At 39.9% G+C, this 23,349-nt stretch overlaps 1 protein-coding gene across 2 annotated transcripts; it reads left to right on the forward strand.

Annotated features, from left to right (window-relative positions):
- The first annotated feature begins 367 nt into the window (after positions 1-367).
- Positions 368-21,816, forward strand: fam168a (family with sequence similarity 168 member A). Of its 2 annotated transcripts, XM_058633575.1 has the most exons (8): positions 369-549; positions 12,158-12,265; positions 12,938-13,029; positions 15,778-15,858; positions 17,842-17,987; positions 18,101-18,287; positions 19,095-19,221; positions 19,429-21,816. In XM_058633575.1, the coding sequence occupies exons 2-7, from the start codon at positions 12,204-12,206 to the stop codon at positions 19,205-19,207; spliced, it is 681 nt and encodes a 226-aa protein (XP_058489558.1). In that variant the 5' UTR covers positions 369-549; positions 12,158-12,203; the 3' UTR covers positions 19,208-19,221; positions 19,429-21,816. The 2 variants fall into 2 exon arrangements, with proteins under 2 accessions (XP_058489560.1, XP_058489558.1); XM_058633577.1 differs by lacking the exon at positions 12,158-12,265 and having other exon boundaries at positions 368-549.
- Positions 21,817-23,349: the final 1,533 nt, after the last annotated feature.

Below are 23,349 nucleotides of genomic sequence, written 5' to 3' on the forward strand. Positions count from 1 at the left end.
TTTGCTGCGTGTAAAAAATGTGAAGTTTGCCAAACAGCAATTTGTGTTTGACTGACAAATCGATTATGAAAAGAATTCGTTAGGTGCAGCCCTAACACACAACAACAGTGCGATTTCCCAACATTATATACATTAGATCACCATTATAAATGTATCGTATACATTAAATAATGAGAGGCGTTCCTACGGTTTGATATAATGTACATGTAAACAGAAACTGAGCCTATATTATTATATTATTGTTGTTGCTGTTGTTTTTGTTAAAGCCTCTACACTGTTAAGTCATCGTTAGGTCGGTTGGGCCCCCTCCTCTCTCCTTGCATCCCTGCATCCCTCCCTCTCTCCCTCCCTCCCGGCAGTGCATCCCCATCCCCCACACAGTGGCCGTCTCTTCGGGTGAAAGCTGTCTTCCCAGCGCTACTGGCCCAACAAAACGCTGCTGTAGCAGAGCCAGTCCGCAACCGACCTGAGCAGAGCAAAGCAGGCACAAGAGAGTGAGCACGTACACACACGGGGAATCTTTTTCTTTTGTTCCACCGAGTGACTTTGGTGAGTCTCATCCACTATTTATTATGGATGGCAGGATTGTTTATGTGTCGATCTGGTAGTTGTTCGTTTTTTCTACCCTTTCTTCCTCCTCCGTATCTCTTCAATTGTCCTCCGTGCTGGTGGCTACAGTGGGGAAACTAGCGGGCTAAGCTAAGCAAGCTAGCTCCAAATAGCGGAATCAAACTGATATTAGTTGCCCGGACGTTTATGGTTTTACCGTGAGTGTTTTGCAGTTAAGTGGTGATGGTTGGTCGCTGTTGTAGCGGTGCACGCTGCTCTGACCCAGTGTGGGTGTTTTTGTAATTGCTATTTGCCTTCCAGTACTTCAGCTAGCACGCTAATTAGCAGTTTTAGCAGCGTGTGTTGAGGGATGCGGGGATGCTACGGCGCGAGCGGTTGTCTTTTCAGGCTAGCTTGCGAGTTAAGCTAACGTTAGTATTATGTGACCCGCACGGATTCCTGCACGGGCTGCCTCGGAATGGTCGAATACCCGATGCTAATGCTAATCTGGTGATAATTGGCAAGATGGCATCTCGGGAGTTGTTATCTAGAAATCGGTGGATTTTCAAAATGGTGTCTTAAGCTTGTTTGAGTGTGACCGTTTTTGTCCAGCCATGGCTGTTTTATCGTTGCTGACTATCGGTGGAATGTAGCCAGTGCATGCCGTTCTATGATGCACATAACTACATATTAATCACTGATATGGTGGAAAACACGAATGCTTGTACACACTGCGCAGTGTGCTGCAGGCTACTGCCTCGGTTAGGAACTAAACAACTGCATTTCAGAGTGGAACTAATTTCTCTCCAGCAGAGTTTTTATACACGCCATTCTCACTCGCTGCTCAAAATAATTGATGACGTCTGTATAATTTGATTCCATTTTGCAAAACGGAATACCTATAAATAAAAAAAAAAGAAACATACCATAACATTTTATAGAACCATACACATAATATTATGGCGAAACTACATACATAGACTGGCACAAATAATCATTATTTATATTTTTTATATATATACAAAAAACAATAAGGTTTAAACAAAGTGTTAGCGTGTTTGCATTGTAACATTTTGTGAGTTGTTAAAGCTTGGTTACTCTAGTAAAACAAAGGCTAAACAAAAAATAAAACGCAAATGATGTTTTGTAAAAAGAAGCAATGGGATTTGTGTTTGAAGGATTGAATAAGAATGAACCTGGGAATTTGCTTGAATTATAAGCCCACTGCTCCGGAGGAATATTCACTTTACTTGAATATATTTCATAGATTACAAAAATCAAATTAACGTCAAATAATAATGTGTGTGTATAATATGTACATGCTTGTAAACTGAGTTAAGGTGAATTAAGCACAACAATGCCCATTACCTATAAAGGCTGTAACAAACAGTTTTCTCTAAAGGTTTAATACAGCCAGATGAAGAATTTTAAAGATCTGCCATTGTGCCATCAATTTTGCAATTGGAGCTGCAACTAATGATAATCATTATCTATTAATCTGTGTAATTTTCATTGAATTGATTAGTCTATTAAGTGTCAGATAAATGCACATTTCAGAACCCACTGTGATAGCTTGAACTGCTTATTTTGACAAAGTTATTGAATTTACACTGGCATATTACATATTGAAGTAAAGATTGATAGACACATTAGTGATTACAATTATTCCTGCTCATTTGTTTTGTCAAATTTTCATTATAAGCAGAGCTGCAGCAGCTGACACGGTGTTGCTTTATGTGTCACAATACAGGGGCTGAATGCAGCCTTGCATTGTTCGCAGGATTACTTTTCTGTTTTGTTTTTCTTTTGTCTAGTCTTACCAGTGAAATGAATATCCTCTAAGTGATCATTTCTCTTTTAAGTGGGGTTAACTGCTTTAGTGACTGATAATTAAACCCTTTTCATTTGCAAAGCTTTATCACTCTAAAGGGATTTCTGAGATACTATCAGTTTGATTTTACTTGCCAAAAAATAGAAATAGTAATTACAAAATATTGTCTATTTTCTTTTTAAGACCCTTGTAAAACCAAGAAGTGGAAAAATTGTGTCCCAAGGTTGAGGTTTTATTGGGAGCAAAAATGGCTGGATAATTCCACTCAAATATTATGTTTGTATGTCACTTGAATGCCACATACTTTTGCAGAGTACTACTTCAGAACAATGAAGTTATGTTAATGTGTGCTCAGTATCTGTGTTCACTAGTTTAATGTTTATTCTAAGGTGACCATTGTCTGCCATGCTAGAGGGAAAGAGGAGGGGGAGTGGGTTTTGGCATGTTTTGAGCATGAATGGTGGGCGACACAATGCAACCATAAAACTGTCACACCACCGAAAGCTTGAGTCACTTAATGTTACGAGAGTCAGTGGTTCAGTGATGCACTGTTGTCCTTCTAGCTACTTCATTCCCCCTGTGGTTTGAGCAACTTAATGAGAAGCTCATCACAGATCTATGAACAAAACCCCGACAGAAGGCAGTTTGGTGGATCTTGTCCAGCGACTAGTCCCACAATTTGATGACCAACATGGATTTTATGGAGGCTGCCGGCAGAAGAGAACATCTGCATGGTTCAGTGACAAACATTTAATATACTGCATTTGAAGATGAGAACCCCTGGCATTGTTGACCATTGATAGTAGTTCATGATCATCTCTTAAGCAAATGTTTGAAAATACTTAGAAACTGCACCCAAGTTCTATGATGACAAAGAAAATCATGTGAAAGAATGCCCTTACAGTATATCCATTCCAGTTTTGATAAGATGACTTACAAATAGTCTTTTGTTGACATTTAGTACATTTCCCTCAAAGTCAAAACCCAGTGACATATTTCCCTCTTCTCTGTCAACAAGCTCTGTTTTGTTTTATATTGCTATCTCTGTATTGGAAAGTGCATATAACCCTGAGACTCTCTATCAGCTTATTGAAAGACTCTGGTGGTGTTTGTCACACTCCACCTTCCCGGTTGACAATGCTCTGCTTTTTGTTTTGTTTTTATAAGATCAATAGATAATATTCTTGCACATTATTGTGACATTTTCACTGCATACCAACAACAAGAGGACTTCACAGATGCAACACAAGATTCCCCATTGTCTTTGTAGTGGAAGCACGCTAAACTTGGGTCTTTTTTAGTAAATTAAACTTTACAATCTTGTCGTCGTGTTAGAGAATAAAACTTTATTATTAATTAAATTGTCTGTAAACACTGGAAGTTGGGCAACTACATTTATGTTGACCATTGAGGTCACATCAAGGCTTTTTTTAAACGGGAATTAAGTTGCCTTATTTAGTAATTTTTGTAATGGCACATGTTATATCTTGACAGAATTCCTTTGCCAGATTACTTTCTAAACTTTTTCGTAGTCATGCAACGGAAACATGGTTTCTAAAAGAATTGACAGACACTGTCAACAGTAAGCGACATATGACAATGTGTGTGCAACTGTGCACATTGTTCAGGCAGGTGAGAGATGGATTAAAGTAGCAGAATGTGTGGTGGAATTGGTCTCTTGAAACAAAGTATGTGTCTATTCAGTCGTCAATCATGTTGCAAATCTGTGCCAATAAGCATCCATAGACATGTTCATTATTATTGATTTACATACCAGAAGGAAATGTGCCAAAACCTGGTATAAAATGGGTCCCTGGCCTAAATGATTGAAGATAATATGAATATTGATGAGCTCCAAAGTTATGGGTACTGATGACAATAGTTCACCGTGTTTGTGCTTGTATGCAGCACCATGCAGTACAGGCATAACGTATGCACGAACACCCTGCTCTCAGTGATGATAGCTGACTGAACTATACGTTCAAAGATATGGTTACACTGCATTAGATTAACACATTGATGCTATTTAAAACGAACTTGTGATGGATAAACAGACAATTAATGGCCCACATTATCATTATTTTTTATTGAAAACCTATAAGAAAATTCCACAGAGCTCTTCATTAATGATTGTGGCTGGCCAAACAACTTGACTGCTTATTTATATTCACCAGGCTTGTTTATTGAATACGTTTTTGATTTTAAGTGTTTTTATCATTCAAAATGCAAGCATGATGGTACAAAAACTAAAATAGAAAAATAAGTTAAAACTTTTCATATGCAAAGATTTGCATTTAGAACATTGTTGGGAACTGTACTTCACATAATGTGTATTGATGTCTACAGTTATTTTTTTTAATTTAGTTAGTTGTTAGTTTACCTCAACAATCCTGCAAGTACTTGTTACTTTTCTTAATTTATGGGCTGATAATTCCCTTTCTCAGATTGCATTAAAAGTAGTTCTAGAAAGTTGGATATGATTATTGGGGTCACATAATGACAAATCCAACTTTTCTAAATGCATTTACACAAACACATTTGTTTACTCAGTTTGTGCACCTGAGAAAACAATGCTTGTTCAGTAATGGGATGTAGGGAATTTTCCCAATTTTCTCCCATTATGGACACGGCCAAAGTTAATGTTACCAGTAACACCTGTGCTTTTGTGAAACAGTGTAGAAGGGGTTTCCTCTGCTCTTTGTTAAAAATAATACTTTGTTTTAAATGATATTGTGGTCTTTTTTTGTCACCCACCTCACCCCAGGCAGTAATGCCTGTGTGCTGGTAATATCTCCTCGTGGCATTGATGGTTTAACTGCCCAGTCCTCGGTCATAAAGCTGTTTATTTGCACATGTTTGTTCATGTATACCTTTTATGTCTATCTTTTTCCCCTGTCAGGGTGCATGTGTTATGAAATTGGAGCCCCATGTGATCAGGACACTGTTGCTATGGAAAATGAGCTCCCTTGTTAATTCCTTTTAACTAGTTTTCACTCAAGACCCTAAAGCAGAGGCCTCAAACTTGTGGCCTTCCAATTGATTTTAATGAGACCCACTGCATCCATATCAAAATAAATGCTTTTATTTTGAAATTCTGTGAACTGTCCTCACATAAATTCAATATGGTAAAGGAATGTCCTGTTATAACTTTAAACTCATATCGCCCTCCCCTACTGAGCAGTTCTTCCCAGACTTTTCACTTGACCGGCCCCCTCCTGACCACACCAGATGCTCAGTGGCCCCCAGGTAATTTGAAAATGAGACCCCTGCCCCAAAGGGTTTTCTGGCTCTTCTGAGAAAATGTTTGAGCATTCTATTGATATCAATAGACAAACTTTTTTTTGAATTGTCATCCATCCAACAATTTCTGTTTCTTGTGTGTAATTGGTGTCTCATTGGCAGCCAGCATCACTATAGACTTCTAGGCTTGATTCCAGTACATTGCAGTCATAATATTAGTGCTGTAATTCCCTTGTTGCAGTAAGAACTCATTAAAAGTTACTAGATGATCTGCTTTTCAGGAAACTTGGGGAAAGAAACATCTAATGAAGACCATTCTAAAAGTGTGTTGTCTTTTTCACTGCTGTCTGCATTTTATCTTATATCACATACATGTACTACTAGTTTTCTCTTTACACCATAAATTAGATTTCTCCATGCATCAAATTATGATTTTAAAGCTGCCTAACACCAAAATTTAAACATGCAACCTTTTGTAGGGTTAGTACAGGGTGTGAAGACTTTAATTGACACTGATATTACACTGAAAAATAGCTCAGTATTTTTGTCTTGTCAACCTATAAAGATAGATGCTGTCCAAAAATGTGTAACCGTGTCTCGTATCCGTCAATTTCGTAGTAACTATACAGCAATGTGGGGAAGCATTAATAAATGGACAATGCTGAAGGGTATTTCCTTCATGGTGTATGTACCCTGTTTATTAAAGAATTTCCATTTCATTAGACTGGCACAGTACTGACACGTAATCCAGGGATGCAGACCCATGAGATGTGTGACTGATGAGATGATTTTAGAAAGGAGAATAGAAGAGGAGGAGGAGGAGGAGGAGGAAGTCAGCACAGAGAAAAAGGGTAGAAGCTGTCCTGGATCTAAAATAGCACAGAGCTGTTAGAAGCTATTGGTATGGGGCAGGTCTGATTGTGTGAAAGACAGGGGGTTTGTGATTCCATCACTGCCTTTTAATGTTGCAGTAAGAAGGATGTAGTTGTGGACTTCAGTATGGATGTTTGCTCTGATTTTGATAGCGGGCACTATTAGTCCGTCTGTCAGCCTGTGCTTTGTTCGATATCATGCTGTTGGTTTGATTGCTGCCATATTAAAAGCACTGGAACCCATTTTTATGTCAACTCTGATGGAATCTCGCATAAACTTGAATTTCTCCAAAGCAGGTGATGTTTTTTCACATTCTGTCTTTTTTTGTTTGCGGTCCTTTTCTCTGGGTTGAAGTTTGAAGGGACTTTGATACTAAGTAATTGCTGGAAAAAGCTGCAAATAACCCGTTTGTGTTAAATTGTCTATGCAATGTCAGGACATTTTAATAAATCCCAATAAAACAAACAGACCTTTAATGTTTCAGGTTGTCTGATCAATGGTGCAGGAAAAGCAAAGAAAGCAAAGTGTTTGCATTTGACTGTCCAAGGGCATTTTAAAAAGTCTTGATGAGGCTGGCGATTAGAAGAATGGCATGAAACGATCTTCCTGGGTAGGAATGTAACTCATTTTTATGTGACTATTTTTTTTAATGTAGGTTTTTGATTGGTCTTTAAGAGAATATATTACAATGAAGCTCTTAACTAACCACAGCAGTTTTTGTTTTATGGTTTTTTTTCTTCCCCTCTTGTCTTTTCCCCTTCATCTGACCCATGTGAAATGCTTTGCTTCTGGAGGATTAAAAAAAGCTGTTATGTTCTATTCTCTCCTGTGCTGAAGTGTGATAATGCCCACTGGTTTTGATTTGTTGCTTAAAGAGTAGATGCCTGATGAGGTATTGTGTGGGAGCATAGTCAGCGGGGGGTTGTGTTGTATTGTACGTGTTCACTAGGAATGGTAGCTCTTTGTGTGTGTGTGTGTGTGTGTGTGTGTGTGTGTGTGTGTGGTTTATCCTCTCACAATTCTCCCCTCCTCCCTCATTAATACATCTTCTCCTCCCCTCAGGCTGCAGGAATCTCCCTTTATGGAAAAGGTAGCCAGTGTTATTGTTTTGAAACATTAACATACTCATAAGCCAATAATTTGGCATGATCTTACATCGTAAAAAGGCAAGACGTGAATGCCACTTTATGTAATTCACACAGGGCTGGCCTTGAGGCTATAGTTTGTGAGATCAGACCAAATGAACTCCCTGTCACAGAGTTTGAGCTTCACAAAGACCTGAGAAATAACTCTGTTCAGCCAATGTGTGATAAGTTCTCCTTAATAATGTTAGTGGCAATGATGAATGGATCCTGTGCGTGTGTTCGTGTTCGTGTGGGAGCGAAATCTGACGTCAGTGTTTGGATAACCAGAACAATAACTGTTAGTAAAGAAATAAAATAAATTGTGTTTTTAATAAGAAACGTCTTTATATTTTCTCCAAAAAAAATATAAGTTTTATGAATTTTCACATGCAACCAACCATTTGGATGTAATTGTTCATTTTGGTTTAGTCAATATTTCATAAAGCATTGTAAAATATCACAATGTCCAAGGTGCACAAGGTGCAAAATGGAAGTGTGAGACACTTGTCCATATAGAGGATGGCAAGCTGTTATGGAGCCAACACGATCACTGCTTTGATTGCCATGACCCACAGAGAGGTATAATAGCTGTCAACAGATAAGTGGAAGTGCTTCACATCACATGTAGTTTGATCAGCAGTGCCAGAGTGGCTGTCCTTTGACTGATGGAGGGATGCAACACTGCTGCGTGCACTGCTGTATTTGAAGTCCTGTGTGTGTGTGTGTGCGTGCGTGCGTGCGTGCGTGCGCGCTTGAATCAAGGTGAAATGGGTAAAATATTGTTACATTTTTACTCTGGGACACAATATAGTGAGCTTGCATGGATGTGTCGGTTATTTATCATATCATATTTAACATATCCAGCAAATGATAAACTGAATCGATCTTTGACTCTTAGAATGTGCAGATTTCTTTTTTGACACGTATGAATCAATGATCTATGTTTTCTGTGAAGGTTGCCAATCATCCAGTTCACAGTATCTTTATGAGTGGAGGTAGCAGGCGCCTCATCTTGTTCAAGTTAGCATGAAATGGTTCTTTTCTCATTGAAGTGTGCCTTGAGCCCCTTAAATGCTCTCAAGCCATGGAGATGTGTAGACACTCCACTTTTTTACATCCTGTTCTATAGATAAATATTCCTCTGTATGGTGAAAGTCCTCGAGAATTCTGTTTCACAACCCTAGTTGTGGCCTGCTGAGCAGAAGGTTTTCTGGTTAGAAAAGGATTTTTTTAGTGTTGACAGCCTGGAGCACCTCATCACCAACCCCCTCCCAACAAAAACAAAGGGAGTTGTGGTTGGACTCATCACATGCTGTTCTGTCATTCTGTGTCTCTTTCTCTCTCACACACAAGCTCATTAGACACATTATTGTGGTGTCCCTCTTGTTCTCACCCATTCACTTTCACCACCTACACACACACACACACACACAGTTTTTCAGGCTGAAATGGTTGAACACATCCCTTTTCATTCACAGCTGTAATTGGGTATGTATATGTTTGCAGACCTCTGCGTTGGTTCAGCCACCTGTCTATGTGTTAATGGCTATTGTTCCCCTCACTCTACACACTAAAGGTCCACTGTGTAACATTTAGGAGGTTTTATTGGCAGAGGCTGAATATACTAACCATAAGGCTGTTTGTATAACTGCATTATTATATTAAAAAAAACATTTGGTTGTCATAACCTTAGAATACACCTTGTATGTGTTCTTTAGGCTGCTTTACATGGGGCCCATCCCTGTCCTGATCTTTCTCCAGCAGCCCGAATGTACAAACCAGCCAGAGCGTTTACTATGCAACAGAAGACATCCTTTCTAGTATTAGAGGGGAGAGGTGGACAGGGTCTTATGTTTAGTACAGTCTGCGCAGTCACGCCTTCAGATTTTTACTCATTTTTACACTGGATCTTTAACAGACACAGGACAACTTGGTTTGAGTTAGAAATCACACGAGATGGGACACAGCATAACACAGGATTTGGGATTGACAATTGTCACATAGTCACCTAATTTATAAAGTAAAAACAGTAGTCAACAAGTGTCCTTTCACAAAAAAAATATGATATTGATTCCCACATTTTTCCATATTTGTGAACCTTCCCCACTGAACTAGATTGTATAATGAGGTCAGATTGGTGTTGACAGAATAGAGATAATGAGTGCACTGTTAAATTTGCATTGTGAGCTTTGCAAACATTTTGGGAAAATCGGGGATATTGTGCTTTGAAGCCATTCAAATGGTGTTTGCTTGAGTCCTGCCATTATCCACACTGATCATTTGCATGTAAAGGCACAGATTAACCGAGGTGGAGAAAGCTAATAATGAGTAAATTGAAGAGCAGTACAAAGGAAAGAAGGGTGGGAGCTAGAGAGAGGCCAAAAGAAATGATTAAAGCAGATGCTGTAGATTAATATTTTTTGTCGTTGTTTTGACTAGTGAACCAACAGAAGTTTTTCTTCTCATTTTGTGTGTGTGTGGATATGCATGCATGTCCAGCTGAATCTAGGGAGTTTCCTCATTGGTCATCACACTTTCAAAACAAACGGGTGCAGACCGTAATCGTTACCAGCCCTCCTTTTTTTTTTTTTGGACAAACCTTAACTGCTGCTCACTGAAGACAGATGGTGGATCTTGCTTTGAGTGGTAGAGGCAGGGCAGCACTTCGTCACCAGATGGAGGCTGTGCATTACTAGACAAAGATAAGCCGATCTTGTACATGCACAGCAACACTAAATGGAGATTTATATTCAAACAAATGGTGCCGACGAGATGATGCGCTGAAACCAGCTGACACTAGGCTGAATGCTATTAAAGACGTGACGATATGTCAATTTCTTTTCAGTTTTATTGTTTTTAACAGCGTTCTTGAGTTTACACATCCGCCATATACTCATACATAATCTTTTTTTTGGGATAAAGGTAAACAACTCGCAGTAAATGACACCCATGCGCAGTGCTGGCATTCAGTTATCTGGCGATTTGACATCAGTGTTTCTGGATGAAGCGTTTGAATGTTTCCTTTTGCTTGGGTGCTGCTTTGTATTACCATGGTATGGTGTTTTTCCCGGCATTATGATAGTGGAGATGTAATCATGTCAACAATAAGTGATTGTGAAGCACTGGTGTGGAAAGGATCGGTTTTTATTGAACTTGCATGTTCACAGATCTGTGTATGATAGTATGTAGAAAGGGTTTTGATAGTCTTGCTGTCTGTGCTGTTTATTGCGGTCGATATTTTTATATCACATATTACATAAACTCAAACAACATACAACTCACACACATCATTCCTCTATTTATTCCTTGGCTCTGTGTTTGTTGTGTTTGCTCTTTTGGTTGTGGCTCATTTGTACTTGAATCCTGCTTATTCATGTCCCGGTGCAAGACTCTGCTTTTTGTATTATATGTTTTGTTCTCCGTCCTGTTGTTTTTGCTCTTTGTCATTGTCACTTTCCTGTTCACTGGGTGTGTTGTGCTTTTCCATTTGCCGCCTCGATGTTTTCGTTGCTGCTTGTATTCAACATTATGTGCGGCACATCACATTATATACATGTAACATACACGGTATATATGTACTGGGTGTGTATTAAGTGAGACTTTCACCATGATGCTAATGTCCACGTTGTGGTATTGTGATATAGGCAGACAACCACAATACCCCAGCCAATTAAAAACAACAGTAGTGAGGGCAAATGTTACACACAGTCTTGCATATTTTAACACATGCTATATTTTCATGTATTGAATACTGCATTAGCTTGAGATAGACTGCAAACACCCCAGTGTCAACCACTCTTTCACAACACCCTGAAGATAAATATACCAATATGGTATTGAACAAATGATCAAACTTTGGTTGAACCTTTACTGTGTCAAAGATTCAAAATAATAATGGAGCGTGACCAAATGACACCATAAAAAATATTAACTGCTGTACTCTAATGCATGGATAATAAGTTAAAAATGAGTTGTGTTCAATAAGCGTGTTAACATTTTATGAATTGGCATAAAACAACAATCAAAAATAGAATAATTAAATGGCAGCCTTTGCGATTTGTAAAATTGCATCGTGTCAAATTGCAATTACAGTTTGACACCAATTACTTGTTCAGCCCTAGTCTAACAGTAATTGTTAAACTCGTACACAGGCCCTCACTTCAACACTTTTTATACACACTGATCAAAAAAACTTACCTTCTTCTCTCTAATTAGCAAAGATGCGCTAGAATACACTGCGCCGCAAACACTGTCGACAAATGTTTGACTAAAACGGTAGGAGACGTTACAGACAATAATAATAATTATGAGACTTGTGATTATTAAGTGCATTTATTTGGTCACTAAAGGTCCAGCAGTTACTGCAGCCACTCACTCAGACAGGCTGTCCTCACCGTCTCCCCTGCTGCTTTCACTAACCATTTTGCTATTGCACTGGTGCTTGCTTTTTTTTCTCTTTTTTTTTTTTCTTGCTGTTTATTTTCCTTTTCTTTTTTCCTGTGTTCGTTGTAATCATGACCTCTCGCTGTTTTAATTTCAGATTTGCATATCCACTTCCACTCCTTCCTCATTTGCATACAGCAAGAATGGCGAGCGGGCATCCCACAGACAAATTCAGTTTCATGTATCAACCAGACACGCACAAGAGGTACGGGGCACGCATGCACACTCACAAACATCCAATTACACACACACACGTACACTCATGTCCGGCGTCCCATGCCCATATTCTCAATGATCAGGTAAGTTGAAATAATAGAGTCTTACTTGTGGTTCTTTCATCACCATTTTGAGACTTGTGATACCTCATCAGCGATGTAGTGTACACAGCTCTGTTATAAGGCCTTCGCACTCAACTTAAACTTTAAGGGGCCTCTCTTCTGTTTACTAGTGCAGTGGAAACCAGGCTGCTGGAGCCCGTCCTGCCTTTTTTGTTGCAGTAGTGAAATAAGGCAGGCGTGTAACGTTTGGCTAAGTGGATTTTATGTCACACAGGAAACCATTATTTCCAGTGCGTTATGTCCTCATGTGATTTTCTGTCTCTACTTTGAGTACATGCTTATTTTGAGCCAACCTGAGGTGGGGCTGGATTTTCTTTTTTCCTTTTTTTTTTTTCTTTTTTGCATGCTGGTAAAATCCTTCAGCTGGATTTTTGCCTTAAGATTCTGAATGTGGGATTAATGTGTGTGCGTTTGCTTGATAAATGAAACTATTTTCTCTCTCAATTTACATGGCTTATGCCTCTCTTCCCTCCATTTTTTCCTTTTATCTCCTCTTACCCCCTTCTCCACCACTGTTTCACTTTCCTTTTCTCTCTCAGCAAGAACAGATTAGCTGCAGCTATGAATCCAGTCTACAGCCCCGTTCAGCCTGGCACCCCATACGGAAACCCCAAGAACATGGCCTTTGCAGGTAAAACTAATGACATTTATAATTCACCATATCACTGCATGGATTTGCCCTTTTACGTGTGGATGTGGATTAATCAATACATTAGGCATTATTCCAATATTATGTGTTTATCATGCACCAAACAACATTATAAGTAAGTATTTATAACTGTACAAATTACACTGCAGTTCATAACAAATAATAATAATCAAAAAAGGCCACAGTATCGCGATATATATATTTCACCTGCCCTAAACATAGAAAAAAATAACAAAACAAAATAAATAGCAGACCTGGCCCGAGCCTTTAGTTAATCTTTAAGTGCAATGTGCAGAATAATTGCTTGACTAGAAGCTAGGGTGGAGTGTATGTGCTTAATGAGATGCATGTGAATCTGTTTCCTTGTTGAGACTTAACAGCCAAAATAAGATGGTTGCGTAACGGTTGCGCTGCGTCTCCTAACCAGCGTCAGAGCTGCAACGCATCCATTCTAGTCAATGTGTCAAAGTACACCGGTTGCTTACGGCTGCGTGTCGGGTTCACTCAGTTGCGGAAGGTCAGAGTGGATACGCAGCACTTCTATTTCTGGCGGATGCCGCAGCAGAGCCGCGTAAATTTAGCAGAACTCAGCACGAGCGGCAGAGGAAGTAGGAAAATAATATTTTAATATTAATAATATTTCACTTAACTACATCATCGAAAGAGTCCTCGCAACTCCAGCGTGCTCCTATTTCTGTGGTCGGGAGAAATACTGCTCCCTTTGTTGCGTTCACAACATATACGGTGTATTTCTGCGTGAGAGGTACCATAGTCTCGCAACTCCAGCCGTGCAGATGCTGTGCGAATCAGACCACAGCACATCTATCCCGCAGTGCATCCATTCCGCAACCGGTGTATTTTAGTTGGTGTTGTCTTCATAGGTGGACTTCAGAGAAGCGCAATCTTACTTGCCCATCACTTTTATTGTGTTCTTTACCGTGCCTTCGGTACAGCACCTTAACTGGACTGAGTGCGTGCCGTACCATGCTACCAGACCATATCTGATGATGCTTTCTAACACGGCTGAATAGAATATTAGCATGATACAAGTGCACACCCTGAACAGTGTGAGTCTGTGCAGAAAATGCAGCCTCTGAGCCAACCTCCCACACAAAAGGCCCATATTATCATTTCAATTGTGAAATACAGTGAAACCCTGATATTTTCTGAGATGGTTATCATACAATGAATAAAACAAACGTTTTAGGTCTAGTTGATGAGATGCATTAAAAAGCTACACGGTTACAGATTATAAAGTCTTGTATGAAGAGCTGGTCAGTTTCTGTGTGGAATGGTAAAGTGCATCATATGCTGATGTTGATGTTGAACCTCAGCTGTCTCAGAGGGAAAGGGGGAAAAAAAACATGGTGATGACTTTTGTGTTGCTCCTTCTCGCTTTTATATCCAAATAAACTGGTTGGGTTTTGTTGTGTTGCTCTGTAATCTAATGTGAAAACATAAAGCTGAGATTATCAGACCACTCCATAATAATATAACTTTTCCAGCTACTCCTAAACCTTGTTTAACATGCTCCTCACTCTCAATGCACTTCTTCGTATCTATTTAAAGCTGTTATATGTTTCATTTATTGAACAGAATGTAAAATGTGATTGGAGGTGTGATAAATATTTCGGTTACAAATTGTGTATTAGATTGCAAAGAGGTGTATTGGAGTAAAATTAGATTTGAGTTTACCTTTGCTTGTAAACGAGACAGATATGGGACCCAGCCAGAGGAGCAGCGAGATTTTGACAGATGAATGTCGGTAAACAACATTCCATCTCGTATATTAATTGATTTGAAACCACTCAACTCAGACACATTCAAATGCTATAATGATTCATAAATATTGATCTCCATTTATGCAAAACCTGCTTGAATGTTGATGTTAAGTGTTACTCGGACTGAATTTTGAGATCTACTGTTATACTGTTACTGCTGTAACCTCACTTTGTCTTCAGTATTCAAATGAGCTTTTAATGATAGTTAATAGTCCTTTGCTATATCACAATACAGACTGAGAAAGAAGATGCTGAGACATTTCTGACTTACTACTGCCGTTTCTCAAACCTAATGTTTTGTAAAGTTACACTTGAAATCTTCGATACATCAATCACAGCTTCATTTTATGCGTGTTATTTAAATCATATCAACATAAATCTGAAGTACTGGTGAAGTCATATAACCCAGTCACTGAGAATGACTATCATTTAATATAAAGGTTCTAGATTAGCGCACAGGGTGAATTGAACAAGCGAAGAGTCAAACCTTTCAAAAGAAGCTGTGCTGTGGCAGCTGGTAGTGTTTCTCAAATTGTCTGGAATGAGAAACTATGCTTGGTGAGCGCCTGTCTCCACATTACAATACTTTGATGTGTACAGTGCTTACAGTAGAAACTACTTATTATTTTCATGGATCTGGATTTAACAATGTGACTGTCAGTTATAGAGAGCAGCACTTGTTCAATTACATTCTTCCTTGTAATGCTACTTGTGTTCAGCTCCTTCCTCTCCGTCTGTGTCGATCTTTCATCTTTTTATGAGTGAAATGTTTTTTTCTCTGGTCAAAATCCTGTTTTGTTTACTTGTATTTTGAGCACTTAGACAGAGAGTAGCCCCCTTCACACGTGCACTGTAGATGTGCTCTGCTGCTCTGAACCAAATACCCAAGGGTGTTTGTGGTCCTCTCTGTTCCGGCTTCTGATATTTTCTCTCCTGCGACCTCCCACAGGCTATCCAGGAGGTTACCCTGCCACGGCCCCCACTTATTCACCCAACCTGTATCAAACAGGCAGTCCTGGGTATCCACCAGGTGAGCTACAGCGCATACACACACTCGCACAAGACACGCAGACCGTTTCATGATATTGTTTGTGTTGTTTTATAACCGAGACTCAGCTGATCTTTGAGAACAATTATGTTTATTATATAAGTTAAAGCTTGGTAGATTTTTTTTTACATTTTTATTAGCTCTCACAATAAGGAGGAATAACTCAAAATATGCAGGGTGACAGAAATATTGTCTCAATAAAAAAAAAAAGCATTTGCACAAAGCAAGCCGATCCACTTTTCTATGTTGATAAGAGCATTAAAATGAGAAAAAATAATAGGACAAAAAGAAATCAAGGGACATTAAGAATAGATACAAATCTTTATTAATATAAATAATATATTAAGATATTAATCTCAATCAAATATTTTAATCGTTTGACAGCACACATTTTTATGTTTCACAAAAACAACAAAACCAGGGTAAAGAATAAGTAGATATGAGGACCCTGAATGAGAAATGTAATAATAATTTTTAAATGGACCTTTTATGTTTCACTATACATGATGAAAACATGGTTATTTAGTAGAATATGAAAGGATTTGTCTTGGAAAGTATAAGCATCAACTGAATCACAACCTACTTGAGAAGTGTACATTTCTGAAGACATACATTTCTAAGCGGGAGGGAAATGTTCACTGTTCTTCTGAATGTTAAGTATCTTACCAAGGCTGGTTGGGTTTGTAGATTTCATCCGTGCTCTTTTTTTTTTTTTTAAGCCCCTCTCCTCTCGTCCCCTCCCCCATTTTGGTTTTATGTTTTTCCTCAACAAAACATCAGGTAGACTCTGACAAAGCACATGCAGCTTTGTTACAACCGACCAAAACCTCATTACCGAGGATGTTGTTTTGCTCATTCTGCAGCGCTTAATGTATGGTGAAATTAAAACGTTTGATTTTTTTTTTTTGTCAGACAAGCCGGTTATGGTCTGATGAAATTGAGAACAGTCTTGGTCAATGTCATTATTTCTAAAGACCATATAAATAGACAAACTGTTTTCCGTCAGCAGGGCTTTTGTGTAATTGTCACACACCATTGTCCTCTAATGCCCTGCATGCATGTTAGGGCAAAGAGTGTGTGCGAGGGTATGTATGCACACAGTTTTAGACACACACACAGAGCCGCTCCAGCATCTCTTTGTTCACTTGTTCTTGTGTGAGAGAAGCTTTCATAAGCTCTGCTGCAGCAGCTAGCAAGTAGCATGTTTGACCTTCAGGCTCCTCCAGGTGGCCGTTTAGAGGTACTGCACTCTGGAAGGCAGAGCCCTGTTATAAATGTAGTCTGACTCAAATGCTTTCACTGTTTGAGTAGTCTCTTTCTAAACCCTAGAAGCTAGTAGTCGTCTTACCTTGAATGAAGTCCATATAAACGGGTTAAAATTCAGAGTCCACTGGCTTCTCCCTACACAAGGCAGAGGAGCTGTTTTATAAGCCTCTTCTTTAGACAGACCAAATTAGTAATTTTTAGACTTGCAACCCATGGGCTGTGATGTTCTCTGAGTTCCACATCAGAAGGTGGCACCAGTACCCCATCTGGTGGATTCTGTAGGAAATGGGAACTAGAATTAGACTGGATGCTGACAACACAAGTTGGTGTTCCATTGCTGTGACTGATACGGCTCTGCTCCAAGCACTTATTTTTTGTTTACAATTCAAATAAACACTCTTACATATTTGAGTGTGCCATCATGAAACATTAGCTTTCAGCACTGCCTTAATAACTGATTTCAGTATTTATTTATATTGAATCTTATAGTAAAGTCATTGCCCCACATGATGTATAATTCAGAATGTGATAGACAAAAGATTTTCAGAGGAACTTGCAGAATGACACTATGTCAGCTGTTTGCATGTTGACAGCGTGTTGCATTGTAAATAGTTTTGAAGAAAATACAATCTTATCAATGATTTGAATGTGCTTTTCTTTCTGTTTATCAATTGTCTTTCCTTTCTGTGCATTTATTAGGATATACTCAAGCAGGCACCCCATACAAAGTGCCACCAAATCAGTCAAATGGTGCACCACCTCCCTACACCCCAACCCCTACCCCATACCCGACAGCCATGTACCCCATCCGCAGTGCCTATCCTCAGCAGAACTTGTACGCACAGGTAAGAAAACAGGTTCTGCCAGTACACATTTCAATTATCTAATAAGCTAATATCACGCACACACACTCCAATGCACATTTGGCTTCACCAATGTTTTCTTGTGTCCTCGACAGGGAGCGTACTATACTCAGCCAGTGTATGCGGCTCAGCCTCATGTGATCCATCACACCACTGTGGTGCAGCCCAATAGCATCCCCTCCGCAGCCCTCTACCCTGCCCCAGTCCCTGTATCTGCTCCTCGCAACAACGGCATGGCTGCCATGGGAATGGTAGCTGGGACAACCATGGCTATGAGTGCAGGTAGGAACTTTATACACAGAAACGCTCCCTCAGTCAGGTCTGACGGTACATTAAGATGGTCTAGATAAATAACCAAATATCCATCGTTTCTGTTCACGGAGACTAAACGGAGGCAGAATAATAACATCCACAACAACAGAAATCAACAAAGATAACGCACCGGAGCTTCAACTAAAGACCTATTCAGACATGATTAGTTTTACATGGGTAGGTGGAGTCACCGCTATCTCTCACCCTACCCAGTACTTGGGGCGCTAACAATAGTCCTGACGCGGGAGGACAAGAGGTGTAGCGGGACGCAGTGAACCCCGAATCGGTGGTGCACCCGCTCATTGACCTACTACAACCCTAGATGCCTCAGCCATCGTTGGCTCAGTCGGCATATACACACAAACAACTTCACCCGGACTTGCCGGTGTTTAAGTACCGCCATCACCTTCTGGCAACACATATCAATATATAAGCCACCATGCTTGAAAATCTGCAGAAAACCACTTGTAAACAGGAGATGACAGACCTTTTCACCCCAGGTAAAAGTCGCCGTTACTGACATCGTCTGGTCAACTAATCCCGTCTAAATAGGTCCAAACATGGTAATGGACAAATTTTACGATTGTACACCAAAAGAGTAAGTGAGGAAAATTGAATCAAATGAATCAAAATCAAAACGGAGAGTGAAATGCTACACATACTAACACAGCATAAAAGTGGGAAAAGGGGGAATAATAACAAGCCTGTGTAGCTGCCACACACGGCATATTTACAAGTGAATTAAAGGTCATTCATGGTGTTATGAACTTCCTGCAGGGACTCTGTTGACAACGCCCCAGCACCCACCTATTGGAGCACACCCAGTTACTGTGCCAACCTACAGGCCCCAGGGGACACCTGGGTACAGCTACGTACCACCTCACTGGTAGAGTCCACCCATCATGTGAGTTTCTGCCCTGCTGCGGTTTTAATCCACCTCTTTGAAACGTTCATCACAGCCCCCTCCTCCTCCTCTCATTCCTCTCTTTGTTCCACTTGTTCTCTCTCTCTCTCACTAGAAAAAAAAAAACTACTGCCTCACATTTCTGACGCCATCTTTAAATCAAGTGCTTGCTTTAAATGTGTGCGTCTGCTCCTCTTCTCTCACCAGATCTGGAGTCCACCATCGTATGCAACTGCTCAAATCTTACACGGGCTCCCGCTGGTAACCATGGGAACTCGGCACCTGTCTGCAAGAACAAAACTAAAGTGCAAAAGCCACTTTACTATTATTTTTATTGTTACGCGACATTCTTTAACATTTTTACAGAAGCTGCTTTTTTTTTCCTGTTCATTTGCCAACCAGTCATTACTTTTATTTTGTATGGTTATTTTTTAATTTTTTTTATTTTACTTCCTCATTTTCCTTTGCTGTGTCTGTCATTGGAACTCCAGAAGGACTCTTGACCAATCACGGGTGTCGGTCGCTCCTGTCTCTGTGTTGTGCTGGTGTGTGGTCCTGCCTGCTGCTGCTCAGTTGGCTGGAAAATATTGGGCACTTACTCCTCATTATCATCTCCATCATCCACTACAAAGACTTACTGACATATGCTGCCAAATCTTTTGACAACTAGGTATCAGCACAGGGTTTTAACATGATTAGGCGTTTTTATTTTTGAGTGTTTTTTTTTTTTTTTTTGTTGGTTTTGTTTTTTAACCACACTCAACCGAATTGCTTGAATTTTCCTTCTGGCTACTTTTTTTTTTTGCTACCTTGGTTTTCTTTGTCTTTTTTTTTATCTGCTTTGTTTCATTTCCAGCTTAATCTCAGTCGTTTTCCAGCATGTAGCCATCTGTCTGGCAGTCGTCCGTCACTCACCCTCCTGTCATTCAGTCTCTTTGTAAGCTGCTGTGTCGCCACGAGCAGAGCACTTACTGGCCACCAACCGCCCTGCTACGTGTTCCACCTAGTCCACATTAGCACAGCACCTAGCGCGCGTGCTTTAGAAGGCATTACCTACTTCATCCTACATACTATGCAGGCTAGTATGTTTTGACACTATTAAAACCTTCACCTCGCCAGACGATATTTTCAAAGGTTGTTTGGGTCCCGTCGGCTTCTTTATGTGGTTAGTGTAGGTTAAGGCATTAAGAAAATGTTTAAAAAAAACAAAGAAAAAAGTATTAATAAACCAGTCATGGCATGGGGGGTCGTGCACACTGTCGCACAAGAACAAGCAAGCATGCTCGCTCGCATACACAAACACGGGGGGGGCTCGTGCCGTGTGTTGCAGAACACGCGATCACTTGGTGGCACTTAATGTACAGCACCCCCCCAGCTCTGTTGTTACCTGATCGACACACATGGATTTCTAGGGTGCGCATTAGGCAGACACAGCCAAGCAAAGAAGGGAGGTTAAAGGGACTGCGTTGGCTTTAGACGAGGAGAGCAGGATGAGATTTGGGGGGGTGAGGGGGTGAGAGAGAGCAGGCGACATGGGAGGAGGCGTTGATATTCACAGTCTGTAATTTCATTCCAAGGTACAAGGCGTTTAAAGTTTTGACATCTTACCTGCAAGAAGCTGCACTCACACTACTATCAACGTACAGCGGCGTTGATAACTCACTCCTGAGTGTGTCATCGTCTCCTCCTTCCTGCTCCCAGACGAGGACTAATAATCAAATGCAGTGCCAACGGAAAACAGACTCTTTGAGGGTACAGTTAATAATGGAAGGCGACGGAACGGATTTCATCCACTCGTGCTATAAACGCGGGGAAAAACACCCCAACGAGACGACACGGACGTGTTGCTCGCCCACATTTTAGGGAGTCAGGAGGCTGTCATGTGTGCCCACATTAAGTCCATGTCACCGCAGCTCATAATTCTAGAATTTGGGGTCACATTTTGTTTTAAACACTGTCGTTAATCCTGCGCGAGATTGTAACAGCACGGCAGGAGCAGGAGACTGCTGATGCAGGCTCTCAGCTACTTGGGTTGAAAGGGGAGACCAGGGAAGAATTAGAAAAACAAAAAAAGGAGTAGCACGACTTTTAAGGGCCAGTGAGAGGCTTTTAGAGTTTTAGTATTCAGTATTATCACTTTGTTTACTGCGTTAAATCTGCAAGAATCTTTTTTTTTTTTTTTTCTTTTTTCTCTCTTCCATTAGAGTCCAGCATCAATCTTATTTAAATAAAAACAGTTTTTACATGGGGATAATATACAGCTGTTTACTGTGATTATATGTGAAAAGGATATTTCCATCCACACAGTATGATGATCCATTTGAATCATTTGTTTATTGGTCTTTGACTGGGGGGGGGGGTAAAAAAAGAAGGAGTGGGTCGTTGGTGGATGGAGTTGATAATTGGAGCGAGGCCTGTGGCATTTTCTTTTGGTTTTTTTTGTTTTTTTTTTAAAAAAGGACTCAAACCACACGTTACTGATCTGTAGCGTACAGGTTGGTTTATCAAAAAAGCATTTACTGTGCCGGTATGTAGATGAAGTGGTTTGATATATTGCAATAAAACAAGAGGGAATTCCTCCAGCTGTTTTTAATTTTTTTATCAGCGTTTTTTTGAATTGATTTGAGAGAAGAAGAAAAAAAATGCTTATTGTCGTAATCACTTAAATATGAAATACAGGCTCTCTATGCAGCCGTCAATAATTCTTATTACAGTTACTGCTAAAGAAAGAGTAGAACATATCAGATGTCTGGGGTGTTTGAATAACTTTGTGGGGAAATATTGCACAACATAACGACGACTCAATGACTACAATTTAACGCTAAGTAACAGGTACCTAGGCTTTGTAGTGCAAACGGGAGCAAAGCGCAGTTTATATTGTCATTTTAAAAAAAAATAAAATAAAACAATAAGGTCAAGTGTATTGATTAATTCTTAGTCCAGATGTTTGTACACTAGTAGGGTAATTCTCCAGATAATATCTTGCTGTCGGCTGAAAACTACACGTCTTTGACCCCTGTAGTTTAGAAGACATGGAGTGGCTGTTACTATTGACATGAGGGGGTCATAAAATGTTTCCATCATGTAAGGATCTGGACAAAAGAAAAGTGGATTTCATGCAGCAGCAGCAGCAGTAATATTACTTTTTAGTAGGATTTATTTCACCAACCACTACTTGTGTCAGTATTTCTCAATTAATCTTTACATGTTTTTGGTTTTTTTTTTATCTTATTTCCCTCTGGTCAATTAAGCATAATGGGTATGCATAATATTCAGGTGTATTTAACTATAGCATTGGATCTCTAAGTTTAAAGAAAAAAAAAGAAGAAAAAAATGCAGTATATTTATACAGCAAGTGGTACAGTAATGTATTTCTAGCTAAGCATGGTTGCATCGGTGTGGCAGCTACTGTTTGTGCTTTAACAACATTTCGTTTACTCATCGTCTGCATCTGTGTCTCCCTTCACGTCTGTCACCGAGGGGAAAGTCTCGCTCACACACGGTCTGTAAATATAGAGCTTGCGCAAGGTCTTGCCACCAAATTACCACATTTTTTCCCGATTGCTTGAAGTTACAGACCTTGGAGGAGGAGAGGATGAATGACAGAGCTGAGATAGGCGGCGTTCCTCTGTGAATTTCACTGTCTGTCTCCGTTTCGTGGGTGCAAAGATCTGCGGAGGGATGTTTTTATTGAAAGCCCACACCACCTCTGTGCCCTTCATTCTGTGCCATATTTCACCAACTGTTGTTTCTTCTCCTTAGTACCTGGTGAATTCTCTGAGTCCTTGTTATGTCTTGCTTCCTGTGAATGTGTTCTGTCCTTGTTTCCTCACAATGTTGTTGATGCCTGTGTGACTTTTTTTTTTATCTCTATCCTTTTAATCCTGTTTACACTTTGTGCCACAACTCTCTGCAGAGGAGTCTTTTTTTATTGCATTCCTTCAAACGTTAATTGACTTTTGCCACATTCAGTGATGCTAAAATCACTTCCTCCTCCCCTCCTCTTCCTCTTATCCTCTTCCTCTCTGCTCTCATCGTTCTGACCTTTGCAGCCCTCGAACCAACCCATGGAAAATAGCAGCTATTCCGAGTTATACGATGTCATGATAATTTACTGTATTTATGGCG

The sequence above is a fragment of the Solea solea genome, chromosome 7, assembly GCF_958295425.1.
Source record: "Solea solea chromosome 7, fSolSol10.1, whole genome shotgun sequence".
NCBI lineage: Eukaryota > Metazoa > Chordata > Actinopteri > Pleuronectiformes > Soleidae > Solea > Solea solea.

Excerpts from the sequence above, each read along its gene's own strand:
- fam168a (XM_058633575.1), top strand. The coding sequence starts at position 12,204 with ATGGCGAGCGGGCATCCCACAGACAAATTCAGTTTCATGTATCAACCA. Across the intron at positions 12,266-12,937 it reads CAACCAGACACGCACAAGAG|CAAGAACAGATTAGCTGCAG; the intron begins GTACGGGGCACG and ends TTTCTCTCTCAG. Across the intron at positions 13,030-15,777 it reads CAAGAACATGGCCTTTGCAG|GCTATCCAGGAGGTTACCCT; the intron begins GTAAAACTAATG and ends GACCTCCCACAG.